Here is a 25,310-nt window from a genome sequence, read left to right on the forward strand (position 1 = left end):
CACTCATCGATTACGGCATCCATTCTGCACTTTACGGATCCTAAGTGTAAACCATCTCTTGTTAGGCAAAATTTAGAGCAGTCGTTCAAAAAAAGCGATACCGAGGGTTAAGCCACCACCAACGAGACGCGACGATGCGAAATGCATGTCCCTTAGCTTATCTTCGACCAAAGCCTCTCTTATCGCTGGTGTTAAATCAAGAGTCCCTTCAGCATTCTTCGAACGAGTCCAATTGTCGATCGTGGATGGTTCCTTAATGTAGATTCCGTGACGCAAACACGACGAGAAATCAAAGTAAGATAGATCTGGCCATCTAAATTCAAACTCATGAAAAACTATGACGAAGTTGCGTGCAGCGAGACATTAGCAGAATTCTGGTGGTTCGATGACAAATTTCTTGTGAAGGTACAATTCATCCTATCATATAATAAAATTCATTTTCAGGACAGTCTCAGCCCCGGATTCTCACCTCACGAGTGTATACGGTGATTTCAACTAGTTGGAGAAATAATCCATAACGTCGACTCACCACTTTCCAGTTGGACAACTTTAAATAATAGCTGCACCTATGCGAGCTGAAAGGGTATGAAAAAGAAGTAAAATTAGCAGATGACCTAGAATTGGCGCATTGAAGTCACGCCTGTAGGTAGCCATATTCTGGACTCTTCAGCTGAACTATAGGGAAAGTTTTTGCAGAACAGTGAACTACTTCGACCAATGTTTGAAAAAGCTCAATTATAGAATTTTATCAATGCTCAAAAGGAACCAAAGTAGAAATGATAGGCTCAGTTCTACCAACGACAGCGTAGTGTATTCCAGAAACTGTTTCTTATTGATTCGAGAGGCTGTAGTGGAGCACAGAGAAGAGAGGTGCAGATGAAGAGCGGGCGTGGAGGAGGGGGGCGGTGGACCCTGAAGCAGGGCATCGCGCAGGAGAGGGCACGCGCATCTCCGGATTCTGGGAGTTCAGATCCCGCATCCGCGCATTGCGGGGCCAGGCGCGGACGCGGAAGCACGGCCTGGCAGCACGGTCCTGGCGTCCGAAGTTTCTGCTCTTCGATATTTTGTCATGCGACTCCGAGTCGGACTTCTAACAATCAATATGAGAATTTTACTGAAAATTTTTCTGCGTCCTTTCTCCGTCTACTACGTCCAGTGAAACATCCAGATTTCTTCTAACTCTATTACCGTAATTCATGACATTTTGTGAAAAATATAATTGAAAAAATACTACTTTCTTCATTTGAAAGCGCCCAAATACTTCAGAGAGTAAAACAACAATTCGCGTATATTAATACAACAGTTATGTATTAAGAATTAAACGCCCAAATAATAATAGTTTATGTGTATTTTCATTTTCAATATTGTCAGTTTACTGATGAATGAAAAAAAAAACATACCGTCTCAGTCATATTGAATTGTGTCATTATTAATTACTGTTACGATCTATAAGATATACCCTAACTAGACCACGCTCAATGGCAAATGAAAAATGCTGAATATTATAGGATAACTTTATACAAGAAGAAGCTAGTCAACAGTTCCATCACTCGTTATTTCAGCACATGGCAGCTGCAATACAAGTCAATGTAACATTCAGCAGTTACATAATTCTTTAATTGCAGTCCTAAGTCACTGAAGAAATGCTTTCGCTCGAAACCAAACTGGAAGACACGAACATATGTTTTTGAACACTTTGATAGTATCCGTTGCTACATATTCTCAACGAATAGTACAAAAAAAATCTGATGGCATCGATTAGCCTCTGACCACTAGATTTTGCCGCTACGAGGGCTTTCATACGAAAATGTTTCCATAATTACCAAATGAAATTCACAACTGTAAAGTATTTTATTAGACACGTACTGAAAATTTTGACCTGCATTCGGGTACACCAAATGCCGTGGCCTGTTCTACGTGGCCTGAAGCTTGGTAGGGGAATGCCGCGGTCTGCCCAAATTTCAAGCAGTACAAGCAATAGACGCAATGGAGACTCAAGGCTTGGCTGCAATTCCCACAGACACGAAAGCCATGTTGCAGTGGTAGCCCAGAGAGGCTAGCCTCGTTTTCCACTTACGGTGCTCGCGCTCTTCTGCTTCGATGGATTTCCAATAATTAAACTCCCGTAGCCAGATCCGGCCTCCAGCTCCGAGCTACGCTGCCTGTAGGAATTCTAGGCCAAGTAGGCGAGCTTATAGCTTAGGCTTACATCTCAAGATGCTGCATAACAAGTGATCGTCGAGATTAGAATTAAACACTTTCTGCCCTCCGGGAGGACGCTGGAAAATAAGTAATGTATCTGGGGCTTACTTTTGAGGCGAGTGTGTTACATGAAAGTAGCACAATGGGAGAAACAGCTGTGGCATAATTTCACTTGTTTTATCGGGTGATATATTCAATTAAATGCAATCCAAGGACAGGCATTTTTTCACGAAAGTTTGGACTTTCCATACTTCCTGTTGTTGTTAAATGATTTTTTAACATCGACCCCTCACAACCCACTGTCGATGTTTGGAAGTGTTGATGTGTAGCAAATAGTTATGTATTTATTGTAGTTGGAGTTGTTTAAGCAGTTATTTAAAGTATATGTTGTTATGAAGACATTACCTGAAATGTTTGACTAACGAAGACATTGGTACGCGTACATGAATGGTACACGTTCATTTGACTTGAAGACTTATTTTATCATAGAGTCGAGGCATTTGAGCATTTTATACATTTTTTACGTGGAGTTAGATTAAATAAACGAGTTTTACTGAGCTCAAACATGCAGTTCATAGTTTTAAATTTCCTTATGGTGAATTAAAGGAATGAAGCTCATTCTCAACTGCATAAAACCAGATCTTAAACTTTCGTCGGACACACGAAGAATATCGTCGGTAAGCTTCTGTCAGAAATTTCTTACAGAATATCGCACTTCTCATTTGCATCGCAGAACCATTTCCTTCCGCTTCATCCGTCAAGACTGTAGTGAAAAGTCAGCCTTATACTGAATATCTCTACTGAGATTCTCAGTCCAGTGATCACATGTAATTCTCTCCGTTGAATTCTGGTTAGCACAATTATTTGGACTACAGCTTTGGTTCACTTGTACATAACTTCCATTGTATAACAAGTGCTAACTACTGGAAATCAACGCTTTAACGCGCAGTACTAGTGAAAATAAATTTTTTATTAAAACAGTTTTGATGAATAGAACAGGTAATGATGAATTCATATAATAACGCAGTTGAACTGGTATTACTGGTATCACAATCTCAAACAACGAGGAAGGCAATTTTTTAACGTCTAATATTTTTCGAAGCAATATGTTTGTGGAAATGTGCGGAAAAATAATCCCAAGGAAAAATTTTCTAGATTTATGCCTCAAAATCTTTGAATAAAAGGTAAAGTAAAGAAGAAAGTCTTTAAGAAGGGTAAAATAGAATTGGAAAATGTCATTCGAATAAGGGAAAAAAATTCGTGTTTTAAGAGATCATGAGGAACGAAAAAACAGTAAGACAGTGAAACTGAATTGATATAACAAGCAAATGAATGAGAGAAAATGGATAAAGCATTATGCGGTTGTTCATCTCTAATCTGGTTATGGTAGAAAATCTATAATGGTCACTTTTGGATGCAAAATTTTAGATGAAAGAAAGACCTGCACTAACGGTAATATCTACTATAAAATGAGCAGTTTTTATTGAAGGCAGGGTAATAACTTGCGTTCACAGCCTTTATATTATTCTATATGAATGTATAGCGGACTAGACACTTGGTATAGGAGTAGTGTTGATTAGTATTTCCAAGAAAAAGTTCCGAATAAATATTTATATGGATTATTCACATTTTTAGGAAAAGCACCTGAATTCACACTTTTTGAAATAAAAAATCTGTTTTTTAAGTGTTGTTTAAACCGTTGTATTGTCGTGTCGTTACTTTATCTTAAAGTAACGACTAAATCTTAAAAAATTGTCCCAGGCTTTAAGCAAGAACATGTGTAGTCCGTATTGTTTGTAGGAAAACTATTGGTTTTTAAATGAAGTTGTTTTTTATGACGAGGCTAATGAGATCTTTGCTTGTACAGATCAAATATTCTAGTTATTTTCAGGAGCTTTCAACAATTACATATATTTGTATTTTGAGCGTAATTCTCTTCATTCAATCTTATAGAATGGAAGCACTTCTCCGTCACCTGCAGTTTCTTAGGGTTTTATAATTAATAATGAGAAGCCATTTTAAAATTTGGATTCTACAACGGCAAGATAATTTGACTTTTCGAAAAGCTACAAAAGGTAGCGCATGTGAAAGCTGGTCTAATTTTTAATGAATACTCATTACATAAATATCATCCCTGCAAAACAAGTTTAGAAATTTGAGGGCCATTTGGATCAGAAAAAATTGCGCAGCAAGTTTTTTTTTCCTCTGCTGCGTTTCTGTCGTTTGCGAGTTTTGCCCGAGCCTTGCTACCGAGGAGGCATTGATCTCCGATACACGAGAGAAATGCTTCCCACGCTACTCTCTCTACCAGCAAAAATAACTCAAAAATTGCAATCCTACGTAAAAATATCTTGTCCTAGCTGAATAAATGTGATCCAAAAGTCTTCATCCCAAAGCTTTTATGATTATAATCATGTTCATTTGAGTACGGAAAATTTTCAATTTTTACTGAGGAGCAAAAAAATCACTTAAAAAAAGCAAATCAACCAAAAAATCTGGCATACTTTACTCTAAAAACACTTTATGTGGACGCAAGGGTGAACTGCAAGACTTTTTATCTTTCGTTGATGAATTTCAGAATTAACGGTTGATATTTCATGTCGCAGGGTGACATGAAAAATTTGCATAGCATCTTTTACATTGCGCAGTGGTGTAATAGAGTGTATATGTCCCATCATATTTTAGTTATTATTTACTATTTTGGATAATAGTTCCATCAAATTTTTTTATTATATGTTTAAAATGTTTCTGATGTCAGCGAGGAATACTGATAATGGTACTAGTGTAATTTTTGTTCTGCTCATAGTATAAATATTGCATGGTCACGTATTCAATGTTCTTCGGCTGTTGCCTCACCATATCAATACTTACCAGGACGAATTAAATCGACAAATTCACGTCGACAGATAAACGTTGTGACGAAAATGCGAATAAAAACAACGAATTTTCAATGGTAAGACTACAGAGCTTAGAGAATTCAGCATTGACTATATTAGAGGGACTGTTAAAAAAGAAGTGATATGTGATTCATTTTTCCACGTATATAACGTATAGAAAATGGGGGGAAAATATTACCAATTCTTCCAAATGGATTATTAAACATATGAGAAAGTACTGAGGGTTTTCGGAGAGATTGGAAAACGAACACTTTTTTTAGTATAAGCTCATGAAGTCCAAATTTTTTAAAATGAAGTGGAAGATGTTATTGGCAAGTCTTGGTCGAAAACCTCAACTCTCTATTGACAGTCCAAAAAACTTTCAAGCTCGAGTTGGACAGTCCAGAAAACCGGAACGCCGGCCCACGCGCAGGAACAGGCCATTGTGCACGCTGGAAAAATTACACGAAGATGGATTATAGACTTGATATTTAAAAAATTTACTGCGAGACGCTTTGAAAGTTCCAGGAACCTTGGACGAGAGAAAAAGAGAGACCAAGCAAATGACATATGGTTGTTAAAACACCTAGAACGGTTTTCACGATAAATGTGGATGCGTTCAGGTATTAAGTACAAAAGAACCGTTCGTCCATATGAGACAAAGAAATTTGCAATGGTGTGTGGAAAAATTGTCATTACCTCCTTTTGGTAAAACTCGGATGCTAAAAAAATTCTGGCATACTCAGAATAGGAAAAGAGAAGTGAACTTGATCATAAGAAGAAAAAGTAAAAGCACCATGGCAAAAAAAATATCAAAGATTTTAGTTCTTATGATCGTTGTCAACATTTATGCGCAGGTTCCGACGTTAATGACACAATCGCAATGAACATTATGAAATGACTATTACACTGAATCTTCGTGTAGAAAATTTCATGTGACAACTCGACTTCCAGGATGAATCCACAAATCCAAAAAAATCATTCAGGAGCACAAACCCAGAGAAGCAGTCGGTACGTGCGTTCTGTGGAATACGTCCTGAATACTGTTGACGAGTTTCGTAGGAAGTATCCCGAAACTTGCCCACTTATCAGAAGGTGTCCCTAAAGCTGAACCCGAAACCAGCATTGTCACCACGAGCGTGTTCCGATAACCGAGTCGCGGTGTCCCGCTCCCTGAGAGCGTCGATGATACAGACTGTTGATGATGATGGTGCCGACGCCCGGCAGATCCAAATCTCAGTGAATTATGACCTCCCAATGGCCTAAAAAAGCAATAAGATCGACTCAACAGTGTTAATGATCCACAAAGAAGTGCCTGATATCTTCCAGTTGCTCTGCGACTGAAAACTGAAAAAGAAATAATGTCAACGAGAAGAAAAAGACTGAATTATGTAGGGAGCTTAAATTTCATTCATTGTACCTCACAAGTTACTTGTTAGAAAACTGATGAGATCCTTGAACTTCTGGGCTGATTTTTGCGGTTTTTTAAATCTTATGGAAAGGCTCGATCCTTGTTTGAGATTTTTCAGAAGCGTTTGTGGTGCGAAAAAGTCCCTCCTTGCAATTCACTTCGATATGCGTCAACGCAATACGTTGATTGAACTGAAGCCGTCTGGAATGAGCAGGTATAATCTCACAAATCGAAGCCAAACAAGGTACATCACATCGATTTAAATAAACTTCTATTTAAATCTTAATGCGTTGCAGCTTTACCGACCTAAATTTCATTTATATGAAAATTTCCATCGTTCCTAAAAAAACATATGCTATCACGCAGGAAATGAAAGCTTCTTGTGTACCTGCTTTCTCAAAGAGAAAGTAAGTCTTCCGGCCCTGCTTTGGTTTAGTTTCAAGACTGAAAGCAGGAGTAATCTTGCCTCGGAGTTTACGTTTCTGAGCACCGCAACGATCTCATCGGAAACAATCTTGGTGGATCTTACAGGACCATTTGAGCGGGCTATTTATAGGCAAGTTTCAATAAATATTGGTATGGGTCCCCGGAGTGGCCTTCACAATCGATGGAGTACGTGGAGCGACTGGCTATGCGCATCCCGCGCAGAGAACAAACCGAGCTAAGAAGCGACAGAGGAAATGTTCAATTGTGCAACGATTTACAGGTTGCTTTACAAGACGATACTTGCGTTACAATGCTTACCCTAAATGCATCCGTAAGCTTGTATGAATTCGAAGATGGAAATAACTGACGATCATCAGAAGAATTCAACAAGCGAAACAACGTCTCATTATTTGGCTATTGGCAAGTGATGGAATGCAAAGAATATTCAACAGAGGCAATCTTAGTAACTGAATTGGCCTCGAAGTAATCACTAATAAAATTATAGCAGAAGCCACTATTGCATGACAGATCAGTCACGCAGTGCAAGCCATTCTAGTGATACTGAAGACTGCTTTTTACCACATCCATTTAATGAGATTTAAGAATTCCAGAAGATATTGAAGGAAATTGAGAGATAGTATTGAAAAATGGCCAGTAGAACAGAGATTCAAGACAAGTCCACATCACAGTGGTTCCTTTTCGTCTTTGGATGAGAAATTTCCAGAGACACCTGAAGAGGCAGTCGAAGAGATGTTTCCGTGGGTTCAGTGCAACAGAAGCACAAGCTGGACTTTTTAGCGCTGGAAATAAATCCTCTATACTCTAGCTCACTTCAAGGAAATTACCTTAATGAAAATCCACCTGTAGGCGAAAAAATGGGTCAATATCTGATTTCTAAGAACTAATGAAGAAACATGGCAGCATGTGTTATAATGAATCCAGTATTATGAATCCAGACAAGAAACTGAAGTTACGTAATATAGTGATATACATATTTATTGCCCGGGAAGTATTTTTTCCTAGCTTGAGAGAGCCATTCCTGATCAAGAGACCATATCAGAAAATCCTTACTTATAATGCTTAAAAAGAGACATTAAAAATACACAAACCTTAGATGACGCAGATCATTCACAGTACAGGGCAATATGTTGATGCAAATATTGCAGAATAAATAGATAACAATATACACAGACTAGAGCGACAGTATGCATGCAACACCACAGCCATAAATGACGATAAATTGTTAATAAAATAAATAAACACGGAGATGATATCAGTCGCTACAAAGAAAGAGCATTCAGCGTCATGCTCACAATTAAACAAGTAACTAGCTTAAAAATTTACTACCTATATAGAATTAATGGAGAGAATGGAGTTTTTTCCAAGATGTTTTACTACTACCTTCGTGTAAAATGATGTTATCATTTGAAAAACAAGGACAACTCGCTTGAGCTTCTGACAAGGTCATTAAATTATTACAAAGATAAATGCATGAATGAAATTTCACCGTCAATTAATAAGCAATTTTCGTAAGTAAGTCTCAACTAAATTGAAAATTGAGGAGAGTTTCAGATTTTATCCACAGCGCAGTCTCATCAAAGAAACACTATCAGACCCACTCGGCGCTCAAAATTTTCTGCGTACCTAATTAACAGAACCATTCATAATCCCACAAATTTTAATGCTGTTTCAAGAATAGAGTAATTAAAATGAAATTTAGCTGAGAAAGATCGAAAAATATCTTCCAGTAAATAATCAGCGATAGTTACAACACATCGCCTTGGTAAGTCCGAGCAATAATGCTGCGTTTTGCGCCCATTAGTTACGAGGTTTGGTACAAGCAAATCAAGCACAGACTTTCTTGCATTTTCAGGACCATTTGGGCAGCGGCCGTTTTGTAAGTAGGCCGATTTGTCATGTGTCCGACGGTGGTCGAAAGCCCATTTGACCGCTGGTCGGACCTCCTGATTTGGAAATGCGGTTAATGGCTAAGCAAAGGGGGGAGCCTTGCAGACGCAAACACCCAAAAATTGGAAACATTTCTAGCAATAATTTTGCAATGACGTTGACACGACGGGATATCTGAACAAACGACCGGGAGGCGGTGCGTTTTCTAAACTACTTCCATCAAAATCTGAATGGTACAATGTAATGTACATCTTATCTGTCGTTAGAATCAATGGTAGTCTTTAGTGTTCATATGAGATTAATTTGCTTACGAAAATACACTTTCAAGTTATGAAAGGTTCATGAAATTTCCATGAGGTATTTAATAAAATACTATTTCAACTCATTCAAGTAAGCCAGAAGACGCGTAAGCTGTTAAACAAACTCGAGTTGATGCAGAGCTCATGAAAGCGCCAAAGTGTTCTATTGTTTGTCACCAACGAGGCGAGGTGGCCAGAAAATGTCAAATGGTCGCCATTGCTTTGCGGACACCCGACCTCACAATACAAATCTTCCCGATCAGAGCGCTGAACCTGGAGCGCCGGAGCTTCTTGGTCTGGAGACACCGACACAAATCAAAAACTTGTTTACATTCCCAACTCTCCTTAGGGTGGAATGGATTCCCTAAGAACCCATTGGTGATGGCTGCGTAGAATATTTGCGACCAGGAATCCATATTTCTAAGTTGTTTTTGGAGCTCTGCAGGCTACGCTCGGACGTCAAGAACGACTAAGACTAGCAAGAATCTGACCCTTCCTTCGCAGCTTGGAATCTGGAGATAAATGGAGGCAGAGAGCATTTCGACACCAGAGGTGGTCAACACATCTGAATACGAAAAACAAGACGAGGCTCGCGAGCTTAGTTTACTCAACCAACTCGGAGGTGCCATAGATGCAGATATTGCAGGAGCAACATGATCACGGAATGAAGCTTGCCGATGAAGCGAAATTATCACTAATGTTGGGCATCTATAGTTTCAAGTGGGCGTTGCATCATTCATAATATATTTGTCGAAGTTTGATTTTGAAGCCTGGCGCTGAAAATATGTACAGAGGCTGATCGGGTGCCTATCCAAGATGCTTAACGTGTAGAGATATTAACTGGGAATAAATTTCAATTGCTGACGATGGAATCTTGAAACATTAAAATTAGAAGGATAGTTGGACACTAAAATTTATGAGTGGTCTTTACTTTTCTGATTGTATATTTAATTAAGGCAATCTAAAATTTAGAAATAAAGAAACAGGATGTGTACATGGGATTTTCTTTGATCAACGTTCATTCATTTCAAAACATATAAACTGGATTCGGTAGGACGGGATTTGGTACGACGAGATTCAAGATATCGGTTTTCGGAATGGTGTGATAGGGAATAACGAAATTGTTAAATTGTTAATAATCAATCACAGGCAATGCCGGTCTAACCTTAGTATATTCTGGCGATGATAATGCGGTATTACAATCAAAGTTAAAAGCGAAGAAAGAAGTTCTTACGAACTGGTCCACGGTGTAGGCCTCCGTATTCAACGCTTGTTATCTCTCCTATGTTGTGTTCACTAATTGAAATTCAAAATTAGTTGACAATAATTTAGACGATGTACGAGTACACGCGTTAAGTAATGTACTATACTTGGAACAGTCTCTCTTAATAGAGAAATTTGCCGACAATTATTCGTGAACTTTTAATATTTAGGAAGCAATCAAGTTTTAAAGGAGCAATCAAACGGGCAATTGGACTTCTGATAGGGAAGCTCGCTTAGAACCGAACACGAAAGAACCGGTCTCCTGTTATTGTCCGTACAACGATCCGAGAGAAGAATTTATTGAAAATATTCTCCTCTTTCTCCAGTCTGGGCTGATCAAGAACGACAAAGAGAGGGTTGGTCTCAGGAGTTACAATAAAAAGAAGGAATTTCCAACACAAATCATTTAGCTGAATAAGAGTAAACACAAATGTAGACTTACAGTGAAATGTTTACAGTGCTTACAGTGAAATATGAAATTGAACGTAAAATATGTACTTCCAAAGTATTTATTGAATACCGTATATGTCTTGATTTGATGAAATTTTACTGTTTTTCCATCGTTGCACACAAAAGCGTCAAGAAAATACTTGAAATGGAATTTTACACAGTTCTCATGAGAAAACTTAATGAAATTCATTTATCGATATGGAAACAGTATAATCGAGCTGTACCAACACAACCAAAACATTGCAAGTTTTTAGACGACCGACGAAAATCATCCACGCTCTAAATTAATGTCAACTGTGAGTCTCAGCGCTACACACAAAATCGGTAATTGAGAAATGATCAATTCAACAGCAGTGTTAACTAAATCAAAACGCGCGCATCGTTAAAATCTCATTTCATCGTTGCACAAGCGACGAGTAGTCAATGTTCCAGCGCTATTACAATGACTGGCGATGATTATTATCGTGATGAGGGCCACGAAAAATGACGCATCGTTCCAGCTAACGTTTTTTCTCATCGGTTGCCCGAGTTCACGTGATGTAGCGACAGCTTTTACAAGTTCTCGTGGGACCATAATTCAGTGGAGTCAGGCTTGTAATTAGGGAATCAGGGATGCATCAGCCGTCAGTATCACTGCTACAGGTCGTAGCCCTAGGATATCAGTGGCGAAAAAATTCACAGTTGGAAGCGGACTATCAGTTTCCGATAGCATCGCGTGCACCGCAGTCGAATGTATTATGCAAGGATGAAATTCACGGAAACTTACAATCAAACGCACTCACTTTATCATTATTGAATTTGTGGCTCAAAAACAGAACTTATCACATAGATGAGCTCTTTCGCAATGAATTTTTTCAAGGCAAATGACGGGTGTTTTTTGAATGGTGCAGAGTCATGAAATAAGTGCTAACTCAATGCGTTAAGGCAATTATGCTCAGAATGTGACAAAGTTTCACGATGAAACGAATGACACTTCATATTTGGCTGGAGCGTAAAAAAAAACTTCTAAAAACAGAGCAATTTGGTGAGGTAAACCTGGAAATAAATTATGATGTTTCGTCGTAACTATGGATCGAGTTGAGTTAGTATAGTATATTGTGAATAGCTAATAATGAAAAATGGACGCGCGCATCAGTACTACCGAGGTGCAAATCACGTCATCAATCACTGAGTCAAACATCAATCACGGTGGAGTTTTACACGACCGGTCAACTTGTGCTGGACTAAAATAAGTAATAAATAAGGTGAGTCTAATGAAATTAATATCTTAAATGTTGAGTCCCACGATTTGTGACATAAGACATTAGCTTCCTTCATTTAAAATCGATTTACTGAAAAATAAACTTGTTACAGTTAAAGAAAAAATACTTTTTAATTCAATATATCAACTACCTTTGAATTTAATGAAAAATGAATCGTTAATTCATGAAATCCTGCATGTACAAACATTTGCCCTGCTCCTGTCTCAGTGAAGAAAAGCTTTTTTCCCATAAGAATTATGCAAGAGTTTGGGTCGTCGGAATATTTTTCATGGAAGGGGACGTTAGGATCGTCGGCGTGGCAGAGCGAGTCGGATAGGCCGTCTTCCTTGAGGCCTCAGGACGCGAGTTTATCTATTAAGCAGAGGCAGCGACACAATATCCTCTCCCAGCGTGATCAATCTCACCTCCCGAACGCTATGTATTCCTGAGGTCTATCTCTCTCTTTCCCTCCTTTTTTAATGTTGCTTTTGGGACTAAATTGTGAAAAAGTTGCAGTTGTTTTCCGTCAATATCGGTCAGAATAATGTTGTATTTTCTTCTGGGAAGAAATTTTGAAGAAGTTACAGTTCTTTTCTATCAATATCGGTCATTGACACCATGAAAACTAGCTTGACAACCAAGTAAGCAGATGTGACTTTCAATCAACAATAGTAAATTAGATTCAAATGCCGGTGTATTTCATTTAAGATAATGCACAATTATGAATATTTTCTAGCAAACTAATGTCCACCATAATAACTACCAAAGAGCGATAAGACATTATATCCTACATTGATGTCTAATTTTGTTTTTAGAATTTCGGTTTCGTCGTGCGCTTCACACGTGGTCGCAGGTCTGCTGCCAAGATGCCGTGCCGCGCGCTCGACAAGACAAATGAAGAGCAGCGCTCCGTAGCCCAAAGATAAGCCGATTTTTCACTGCGTCAGCGGTTCTGCGTAGCTACGTGGAACAATCTTGCAGGAGTTGGTCCACGAGACTCACAGGAAAATGTATAAAATTGCAAAATCCTTCGCCATAATGAGGAATAAGCTGTTCGTAAAAAAACACTTGAAAAACCGAATCACTCGACTATTTTTCGAATTTTTTTAACATTTATTGAATACACCATACTCGGAGTTTCTTTATGAAACTTTTGATAAATGTATCAAAACTATAAGAAACGCGAAATTAAATTACTCTGTATAATCATCGTCGTAAAACAATAATAAACACATGCTGCATGCAATATAAGAGCAGTTTATCTTGCAGGCACACGAAGACATGAAGATGTCCAACGACCTCCAAGAGGGGCCACAAGCTGAGGTCCATTGTTTTTACCATTATTCATGGAGAAGCTCAGAATATTAGAAATGATCCATCACTGGACATACATCGCTTCATCCCACGCCCGGCACATCGTTTGCATAGCACGCGATACTCGGCTGACCATAACGGATATAGAGTATAGTGACGAAGACAATGCGGTTTTACGTTATAACAAAGCATAAAAACTTTTTTAGATATACAAATTAAAATTAATGCTCCTATGGAAAATTTAGGAATTCAAAACAAAATTTTACATGTAAAAAATACTATGTGCCTTAATAGAGTTCTTCATCGCCTTAACTCGACCTAACTGGAAGGTCGAGTAAATATCCTGGATAAAAAACTCTGGAAACCTACAACTTTTCTATATGAAAGCTGCATCGATAATGAGAACATTCACATCTAATATGTGAATCACATATAAACATACCATCAGACACCATTATTCCTCAGCAGCATATATTTTGAAGCTAAGGATTGTATAAAATCGTTTGATTATTTTAAAATCTAGATTGAGCGCCCGCAGCTGACTGCAAAAAAAAATTTTGGTCGCCATTGAGTGCAGATAGCGCGAGTGTTTTGGTGGCCGGAATACATCAGACTTTACGAGTCTTCTGAGCGACGCCAGACGATCCTCGAGAGTCTTCACTCATGCAACGTTCGCTCTCAAAATCACCGCCGAAAAATCCACGACTTTTGTCAAACGTTTTGTTTTCTTCTTTGATAATCTCAACCTCATATCCGAAACGCATATTAAAGGTTAGACTCGAAATACTGATTACTGAGTTTTCATTACTAAATCATCTAAAGCCAAAACTGGAGTTAAAACATTTTGTTTACAGTAAGTCTGATATAGGAATAATAATACACACATTTCAAAACCTGTAACTCTTAATTTACACCATGAAAGAAATAAACTTTTCATTGGAACGACAAATAATTTTTGACGAAGTTTATACTCGTAGCTACATTTCAATCGTTTCTGAACTAAGTAGAAAAAAAAACTGTATGGCAAAGTAAGCTGAGGCTTCTCGAACATAGCCATAAAATGCAGGTCATCAGTTCCCCCCATCTTCCCCCCAAATAATTCAGACGAGGTGAAGGGGAGGAGAGGAGCTCCCCTAGAAAGACATATTTTAATACATATCTCACAACCCAATCCCTGCACTCGTATTTTAAATCCATCCATTGTGAGCCCCTTTGTGGCGTCGTAAAACGCAACTCTGCATTTGAACGCCCGGATCACTCCTTGCGAACTTTATCGAAATTTTATTCAACTCGTTAGTCTAAAAATATGCGACCTGCAGTGGACTTCGACTCTCTTAGTGTTTTTTTCGATTTAAATGAGATAAAATAAGTGAAAAAATAATTGCGTGCGAATTTTCATTGAAGAGATGTGAAATTGCGGTATATTTTCAATTTTAATCAGTTCAGCTATACAGTACTGGTTTTCGCTAATAAAACCATCACATTCATCGATGCTGTGAAAAACAGAACTCCAATTATAATTAGAAATTTCTATTTTCCTAAGAGAATCCTGGGATTTAAGGTATATCGGTGGCCAGCTTCGCAGTGTTTCATTGTGCCCTGAAGTGAGAGGCTGTATTGCTTGTATTGTTCTACCGGTCAGCGGCTCGCACCTCACTGAAATGTTCCACTGGTCAGTGAAACAGGTCAGTATTGTTCCACTGGTCAGTGGCTCGCTCCTCGCAGAAATGGTCACTCGATGTGAATGCAGTCGAGCGAGATGGCTGCTAATTGCGTCGACAACTGCTGACCGATTGAGCGATGCCAGGGCAAGATGAATGAAGCATTGAGTATGGCAAGTGCTTGGAGTGAAGACGCACTTTACGATTCATCTCACGGAAACATGGCATAACACAAGATATCTAAGCACCAGATATTTAGATTTAATGATTTTTTTTATTAAAAAGAGTGAAGGAAAATTTCGCACGTTAGCTATAGCGTAATAAGTCTATGGAAAATGAAACACATATTTAATTATAACTCGAGTGGCAACAGTTGTCAAAAAAAATAAAATTTGTTATTCGAAATTTTAATTTTATGGCAACGCTCATGATGAATCAAAATTTTAAAAATGAAAGGCTAGCCATGGCTTTGTGAAAACTGAATCACTGAATAGAGTTAGGGTTTAAAGCTGCCTTGTTCATGGCTACAGGAAATATGAAACTATGTAAAACGAATAAGAAAATAATGTGAAAAATAATAAAAGTATCAGATATTATTTCCACTGATATTGACAACTCTTCAACGTAAGACTGCATGGTGAATTTAGAAGAATTAAACGAGAAAAAAATAAATTATTTAGGAAAATCAATAAAAGGTAGGAATCTTATATGTTTTCACTTATTCATACACATATTTGGATTAGGCAATAGTAAGAAAAAGAGCAGATTAGAAAATAAGTGAATCAAGCTGCATCACATAAGGGCATCCTATCATTACATTATTCCATCAAACCGGTGCCTCACAACCGATTAAACAATGCCATCAACACCCATTGGCTACCAAACCCATCATGCCCCCACCACCCTTAATCCTTCACATTATGCCGAAAATTTCATAACCCTCGTCACTCATACTCTACTTGGCCCATAATTCATGTACTACAATGCACATCGCACGCAATATAGATAACCTACAATGCACATCATAGTGAATATAGGGTATTCACTATGCGACTGTCATCGTCACTGAAAGCGACTCATTAATATAAACACTATTATTCATCATAATTTATTATATAGGCCGTGTAAAAACACCCAGCAACAATTTGAAGTATTTTATCAGAAATGAAACTTTCATATTCACAACATCAGTGGTCAATCATTACTCACACCGCCCCACATCCTCACTATAGGTGACCCATCATCACCCACAATTGACACGATTCGTCAAGCGGCCCATCATCGAGGTCTAATCCAGGCCTTCATCCATCTCGTGGCGGTGTCCAGCGATAATCTCCACAAAGCGAGAGCATTTGTGACGGTCATCGGCGATTATGGAAGACACCTGAGAACGCCTTCTTCACGCTGCTCTCATGTCGTCTCGATCGCCTGAGAACACATTCTTATGTCGACCTTCCCTGGGTCGTGTGTCGTCTCGATCGCCTGATAACACCTTCTTATGTCGACCTTCCCTGGGTCTTGTGTCGTCTCGATCGCCTGAGAACGCATTCTTATGTCGACCTTCCCTGGGTCGTGTGTCGTCTCGATCGCCTGATAACACCTTCTTATGTCGACCTTCCCTGGCTCTTGTGTCGTCTCGATCGCCTGAGAACGCATTCTTATTTCGACCTTCCCTGGGTCGTGTGTCGTCTCGATCGCCTGATAACACCTTCTTATGTCGACCTTCCCTGGCTCTTGTGTCGTCTCGATCGCCTAAGAACGCCTTATTAAGACGTCCTTCTCGGTCCTTCTAAATTCCGTCTCGATCGCTTCTATCCTATTTTAGTCCACGTAGAAACTAAATTCAATATGAACACAAATTGGTCAGTCGGGCCACGTTATTGAAAGCAATCGCTATAGGCATAACTGAGCGACCAAATTGTACTAGTAACTAGTATTATATGTACAAGTATGTAGTAATAGTACTTGAACATAAGTCCGCAAAATCTCTTCATATTTGTCTTATTAGCTACACGTCATGCCAATTCAAGTCACATAACCTCAAAAGCTGGAAAGGACGGAATTCAGTATAATATTCAATCTTGATTACTTTCTTAAACACCTTCAAATGGTTTAATTTTTTGGCATAACGTAGTAAAAGTGCATGTTTTTAATAATTTTTTAACAAACCGATGCCCAACAATTAATTTGAATTGAGCAAAAATTAAAAATAGGCCTTAAAAAATAACTTATGAAAGACAGTATCAAAACGTGAAGTCGACTCTTTTGAGAACATGGCGTGTTAAATGAACAGTAAAGCCAGCGAAGGAGATGTCCTGCGAAAACGAAGTCAAACAGCCCGCATCAGCCGCCAAATTGTAGCTAGAACTGAGAAATTTATACGAAAAGTTTTATTTGAACTAGCGACATGAACTAGCAACGGTCAAAACCTAGGAAAATGTGAGTAAATGCAAGTCCCCATAATCGACCAGCTTTATTATTAACCTTCATCTGACCGATAATCAAGGAGTGCTTCGTGCAAATGTAGCATAACTGCCACAATTTAAACGTTCTGCTCCAATCGTTGAGCCAAAGCAGGAATTTATGTAAATTTTATCAGGCAATAAGGGCCGGGTTATCCGTCAAAACATTGGACTGAAGCTCAACAACACATTACATTTTCACACAAAATTGCCAGCCGTCCTAAAGTGCGGACTGTTATTGCGGACGCAACGAGCAGTTATAGCGGCCGGACTCGCGGCGCACCATCCGCGCAGCACAATGGCGAATGATGGGCATGATATGGACAATGGAAGATAGGAATAATGCATATGAGGTAAGGTAAATTGGGGAAAATGTGATAAGATTTATACAATGATTGAACCTTAAACGTATTCAAAAGCAACATCTAACACGGATTTGAAGTTTTAGAAAGGGAAACCGATCAAAGGCTTTCAATTATACGTTGAATGGTTGCGAATCCTGCCACTCACATTATTATTGAGTATTTGTATAATCTTTATCCCATTGAATAGACGTGTTTTATGAAAAATTTTTAGTGTTTTAGTTATCTGGTTGTTCTTCATCATGGCAGTTGCTGTATAGGCTTTAAGTGCTTATCAGTAGGATTGTGAAATCAGTCGACTGCTGTTATTAACTCCTCTGCTTCTAAACTTTTTTTTTCAATAAACCACTGACCCTCCAATTTCGAAAAACCAATTAAATTAAAGAACAATATCTGCAGGTTAGACTGGGAAAAAATTAGGTTCTTAACGTTCTTGAACTATATGAAGCGTCTGAAGTCTAAACGGATATATTGCGAATGTTCATCGTGCTTGATTCAAGTTCTCCTGTTTTTTCAAACGAAACTACGATACCTGAAGGAATAGTCAAATGCATTTATTATACATCTGATGCCATTCACAACTTGTTACTTTCTTTTTAAAAAATTCTACCATTCTTGCATGTTTTTCATGAAGATTTCATGTTTTTTAAGCATCGCTAAAAAAAATTCGAGTTTTCCCCTCGTGAACCGCCCGCTGCTCGGAAGAAGTCGTTGTCGTGGGCCAGAGCGCCTAATCACGCAGCGGCAATCCCTCAGTGCGACGTCAGCATGTGGCGACCACATGCTGAGTGCCGCATTGGGCAATCTTTCTTGGTCGTATCGACGCTACCGGACACAAGGAACCTCTAAACGAACCTCATTGCAACCACCTAAGCAAGAATACATGCAACCAATAGCGCTAAAAACACGCAATTGTCTAGAAAAATCGCATGGCTGATGCAATCAATGATATGTACAGTATTTGTAAACATAATTTTAGAGAAAGTGAATAAATAGGGGAAAATACCATGACCGAAACAAGAGAAAATTCATCTAAAATTCTTGAACGAGATAATACACAAACTTGTAAAAATGAATGGACTGTGCGTGTTGATTACAGAGCGTTAGGAAACGCAGTAGAGAGACAGAGCAGTCGGGTTGTTCATGCAAAATATGAAAATATTAGGTCTGTTCAAAATAACATGTAGTAAAAAGAACGATCAAGTGCTGATTCTCTCATTTTAGACACCGTGTCATTTATCTGTTTTATATTCTGAATTTTAATCAGATCTCATCCCTCTTTTGCCGACACTGTAATGTTATTAGGTTTGAAACAATATATTAATTCATGTGCCGTAGTTGAGTGGTGGCAAATAGTGATTATGGTTCAAAAAGTTTTTGATAATGAATGATCAATAAATTCGGGAAAAACTAATACACAACGAAATTAAAAATTTCGAAACCGTACTACGGTGTGTAAAGCTCAAGTAAAAAAAGCCGCCACGAACGTGACAGTCTAATTCGGATCGTCTCAAATAATTGACCAAAAATTTAGTCATATTCAGGTCTCTGCACTACGCGTCGCAGAGCGCACTACGCCTAGCAGTACGCACTGCGCGTCGCAGTACGCACGACGCGCGCAGACGCACGCGACCAAAATTATCTCAGCATGACGCGCGCGACCGCAAATGAGGAAGCGAGAGCACCGCTTCGTCATCTACGCCAGAACTGTCGATGGCGTATCTGCCGACGAACTTACGCAACACCAACAACAAAATCAAGCGAGCTTCCTTCCTAAGGTCCATTCGAGTACAGATAAAAATTGTCTCGGTAACCCTTGCAATAGATCGATAAGGAAGTCAATAAGGATGATTCAGCACATGTGCAATTTCCTCGCTTCGCCGATATTTTCAAGAGCGTAAAGTCTCTTATAAGCAACCAATTTTTACAGTTTTATTGTTGAGGTAATCTAGCGGTAAAAAATATTAAGGGATATCAAGCGGCTAAGAATTTTGCAATAGCTTTTAGAAAAGTGTATTCACGCCTAAATAAGTTGATGGCCAGCATCAGTCAAGCTCGCATAATAGAAGCCGTCAGAAAAATGAAGTTATTACTTGAGTGCTAATTTTTTCCACAGTAAAAATTAATAACGATTATAATGGAATTGAGCTTTTAAGTCTGAGTTACTCCCCTGAAAAGCTACCCTTCAACGACAAGCATCATCTGACACCTGAATGTGAAACTTATATTTTACAGTACAACTTGTATGAGAAGTTTCTTCATATATCAAACTTGAAAGAACGATGTGGTGATACCATGACTTGAGAAAAATAACCATTAAAGCTTGAATACACCGCGTCCTCTATCTATTTTCCAGAAAATTTTGTATTATTGAGCTTTTAGAATATTTAATGTGCTCCAGGAGAGTAGAATCGAGCTTATGAACTAAAAATATGCTTCGGAAAGTAAAATAATATTGCACTTATCACAAGAATATCATACGAAGCAGTTCGTGTAGGGACGGCAGTAACAGCCTCGACATACTCAGGAGTCTGGAGTAATGTAATCTCGAACAGAGGACGGCATAGACATTCGCAAGAACGGTTTCAAGTTGTGTTACGGAAGGCAATGACGATATAACTCAAAAAATCATATTCCGTTACAAGCAATGAATTATGGGGATGAAAGCAATTGAGTTTTACATCTGCTTGAAGGCTCATTCGGGTTATAAACTAGCACATGGTGGCCAGTTTGAATAAAACAATGCCGGACAATCGCTTCCAAGTTCCTAAACGATCAGCACGATCAAGCTTGTACCCTTTATCTGGGTATGGATACCGGTTTATAAATACATAACTTAAAATGCAGATGACATATAAAGTAGCAGAGTAATTTATCATTACTTGGGTCAATGTCATGTATGATACAATAAATGTAACTGGCAGGTATTCGATGCTGAACCTATAATGAAAACAGAGTCTTATATATAGTATAAAATTTATCTTTATCGCCGGTGAAAATTTTACTTTGATTAAAATATTGAGGAAATGGAGATAAATAAATAATCGAAATAAAGTCCAAGAGCTAAATAGAAATTAAAGCACGAGTGGAAAAATTCACGCTGAGAGCGTTTTTCAGATTTCAAACATTTTTTCCTAACCTATCAATCGTACAATTACTAATGACCTGAACAAAACAAACATCTCTCTCTGATAAATATGGGGCAAAACATGCAAAATTTATCCGAAACACACTGAAAATCACCAAAAAAATGACACTAAATTGTAGAACTCTTAAACACAACACTCGTGCATGCCATTAGCTAAGCTGCACTATACAACAAACGTGCTACTAACCTTCTTGCTCTCCACATTCGTGCGCTAAATCTGAGTACTCGTGCACAAATGTATAATGATCGTGCATTTATGAGCAAAATCTAACTCCTGATAATCAAATACAAGAATTAGCATCAGTTTTCGTGTCCAACAAGATTTATCGCTTCCGCGTCTCCAAAAACAGATAATCGTTATATATATTCAGTTTTAAAATGTGCTAATTGGGGAAAAAGTTTTTAAACGGAAGTTTTTCATAAAGTGTTAACATTTTCTTTGAAACACAAAGTATTTATTACGGGAAATAAATTAATTGATTTGATGGATAAATTTGCTTATGAATTAGAATCCTGTCACAAATTGCATGCGTTATCTAATGCACTCATCAATTTATTGCACAGCAAATATTACAAAAATATCCATGTGTTAATTAGAATAACGATCTGCAGTGTTTCAAGTTGAATTTGGCGGAAATTTTCCATTAAATTATTAGGAGTACGGTTTAAAGATGTGAAATTGATCTAAAACATAATTTTATTTCGTTTGGATGAAAACAGTACTTCGAGTTTTCGGGCATGAGCCAGATAGCAGCACAGTGTTTTCACGCTGGTATATATGGCATCAAACCTATAGGATTATATATTAGAAAGTTCTAAAATCAGTTCGCGTTATTTGTGGGAACCAGATGTGCTCAGAATAATTTAATAGTCGAAAAATTTCAAAATTGACGCAAAACGTTCGTTTTTATAAAAAAAAATTCAGGATATAAGCAAGACGAATTTGAAATTAAAATTGAAGTTATGAATTGCTGGGAATTTAAATTATACATTGACTAGGTAAAGCAATCACTACTTCTAAATGCAGGTATTTAAGTATTTATATAATTTTTTGCTTGAATTGCAAATTGACCAAGAATTTGAAAGAACAGAAAATGAAATTATGATATATTTTCATGATATTCTTCTTGCTTTCAGATTACAATTTCTGAAAGTGGATACTCATTGAAGCAATAAACAATTGAAACAGGTATCAAGGTTCTTTATCTAAAATTTCAAAATGTTTTTCAGCCACACAATGAATTTGGAACACGCAAAACTGACGATAATACTTGTTAAAACAGACGACGATCATGATCGTTGAAACAGACTCTACAACGATCATGATTCTCTACAGCTAAAAAAAAATATAAATCTTGATAAGGAGGTATTTTTTGAGACGACTTATCACGTTCATGTCATAAAGAAAAAAATCAGAAAGAAAATGGACCGAAACTTTTTAAAGACCATGAGATTTATTTATTACAAATATAATGTTTATTAAACCAGGAAATGCGTCGTTCCTAAATACCTTATTATCAAGAACATATAGTAGGAGTTATCATGCAAACCAACACACCATGTAATGGCTGATAAGGCATCGAATTCGTCACCACAGCTGAAAGGAGAAACGAAATATATTTAAACGAAGGCATAAAGCATCAGTACTGCGGAAAATAGAAAGAACTAAAAATAACCATTATTTTTATAAATAAAATTATACAAATAAATAACCATTATTAATTAAAGTAATTTTTAACGAAAATCCAAGTAAGCTGAAAATTTTTCAGGACTGAGTAGGAATATGATGACTAGTAAATAAATAATGTGGAAAATATGGGGATTAGATTGCGTCACAATATATATAAATTACCAAATATGTTTAAATATCAGAATAAAGCAAGAGTTTAGATTTGAAATCAACTGTAAATTTGCTGATATTTAATTTTTCAATTTGTTTAGTTTGATATTCAAAGTTTAGTTTCTTATTCAAATTATTTTACTGAAACACGCATACGAGAGCCATTCCGCTTACTAAATTGCATTATTTGTAACTGATAATTCTATGTATCAATTTAATGTATGTCAAAATTTGCTCGTTTTAAGCCTGCCTTCTAAATACACAGAAATTGATCAATTTAACTTTGTTCAATTTCAAATTTTACACGAAATTTTGTACTAAATGATGATTGGAAATGGCCTTTCTTCATTTAGAGTACTTTAGTTTTGAAATTATAAACTATTTCGTATGACGGGGCCGGGTTAGCCTGCTGGAATTGAATAAAAACACAACGAATGCTTTACACAAATTGTAAATTATACTAACAAATTGTAATCAATTGAACGAATTAAATGAAAGCTGAAGTGAAGTTAGAAGCGTAACCCAGATGTAATTGTTCTGTTCAAGATGACAAAAAAAAAGTAATTAGGACGTACGTCAGATATTGATACGTTCTAAATAAATGAAATGTGCAAGAAAAATTTTTAGAACTCAGCATAAATGACAGACTGTAGTTTTTCCTTTTAAAAATATCACATTAAATTTTATTTATTACTGATCGAAAAATTACTCTGAAAAAAAAAACTCTTTTGTGTTTAAGACTTTTTTATTGATAAATCTGCTGATTAATCTCGTCAAAAAAAATTTTTAACTCATGATATGGATAAGAAAACCAGTGCATTTGAATATGTCTAATGCTCATACAGCATAGGTATTTCAAGTTAAGATTTTAATTTCTAAAAATATATATTTGCTGTCAAAGACAGAAAAATAAATTTACTTGAATTGGCTTCGTAACAACTAAAAATAGGGATGGGAGAGTGAATGAAGTGATAAGATAAAAATAGAGTACACGATTTACACACAGATAAAGTTTACATAAAATCTAAACAGAAATAACACATATAAGAACCATGCTACGTTCACACTACAACAACCTGACCACCATGCACGTATAACAACCCAGTGAAAATTTACAGACGCGGCAGCTTCTGATTTGGATTACCAGAAGCTGGGGCGACTCTAAATTTTGTTAGGGAATACCCTCCGTATCATGTGCTACGTAGAATTTACGTCGAAGTACGCCGCCAATTTCGCTCATTCTGTACGATTTTATTCTCAATTGAAAATCCAAGCCAATTTGTTTGAAAATCAAATCACTAACCACGAATAAAACAATGTGAATTTAATTTAAGTTAACACAACGAGGAAGGATGGAGATTTAATCATGGTATTTCAGAAATTACGTACATCGTTAAACATGAAAATTAATTATTTATCAACGTTGGTCTGGTTACGCAATTTCCTACGTGACGAATATGACCAAGAATTGAAGAAGTCTCTAAAAAGAATTTCAAAAATTTTTACCCGGAAAATAGTTGATAGGAAATGAAAATTTATTTGTATAAAAATTCAAGGAGGCTCACGAATTAAAACAGTAAGCATTATCCAAATTATGTAGCGACACCGGTTTTCCATTCAATCGTGGAATCAGGTGGTGTGTAAACTATTTGTAATTAACTATTCCTAAATGGACTTCTTTCTAGCAACCAATTTTTATAAATACTTTCTTAACAAGTATTTCAGTTACAGAAGAAAAGATTTTTTGTGCATGACTCCATCTACCTATATCTGAACAATGTTGTTTATGGGAATGATGTGGTGAACCCACGTATTCAGATATGAGCGAAATTGACGGCGTTTCGTGACGAGTCTAGCCTCATACGTCTCATATAGACGTTGTCAAGTGCGAGTCTTCACTATGACAGACTCATGCGTGCACGAGTCTTCACTATGACAGACTCATGCGAGCACGAGTCTTCACTATGACAGACTCATGCGTGCACGAGTCTTCACTATGACAGACTCATGCGAGTACAAGTCTTCACTATGACAGACTCATGCGAGCACGAGTCTTCACTATGACAGACTCGTGTCTGTCTTTACTCATCTGTCTTGGCTTGAGAATCTCACCCTGGAAGCCAGCTGCTCAGCAGAGACGCAGCCCCGCGTATATGGAGAGAGGGAGAGAAAAATTAAGTGTTAGTTCAAGATGATAAATATTTCATATACAAAATTAAAAATACTTACAATCATTCCATTTGTTTAAAAATTATTCATAAGTTGCATCTTAATTCTCGACGATTAGAGCACAAAATGTCTATCTTTCAATTGCCAATTTCTATGTCTTTCTATGTCAATTGAATTTCTATGTCAGTTCAATTTCTATATGTCTATCAATTCATTTCAATTGGTTTTAAGAGAATGGAGCAGATAACTTGTTTTCAAGAATCAGGTTTGATATACCA

At 37.3% G+C, this 25,310-nt stretch overlaps 1 protein-coding gene across 1 annotated transcript in view; it reads right to left on the reverse strand.

Moving 5' to 3' along the window:
- The window catches only part of LOC108681790, a 48,170-nt gene extending 23,185 nt beyond the window's left edge, over positions 1-24,985 (reverse strand). The window contains exons 1-2 of the mRNA XM_018170866.2: positions 24,976-24,985; positions 22,582-22,620 (exon numbers count right to left, since the gene is read on the reverse strand). Coding sequence (XP_018026355.1) covers positions 22,582-22,603 — 22 coding nt within the window. The 5' untranslated portion in view covers positions 22,604-22,620; positions 24,976-24,985. The remainder of the gene's footprint in view (positions 1-22,581; positions 22,621-24,975) is intronic.
- Between the last annotated feature and the right edge of the window lie 325 nt (positions 24,986-25,310).

This window comes from Hyalella azteca, unplaced genomic scaffold (genome assembly GCF_000764305.2).
Source record: "Hyalella azteca isolate HAZT.00-mixed unplaced genomic scaffold, Hazt_2.0.2 contig17222, whole genome shotgun sequence".
Lineage (NCBI taxonomy): Eukaryota > Metazoa > Arthropoda > Malacostraca > Amphipoda > Hyalellidae > Hyalella > Hyalella azteca.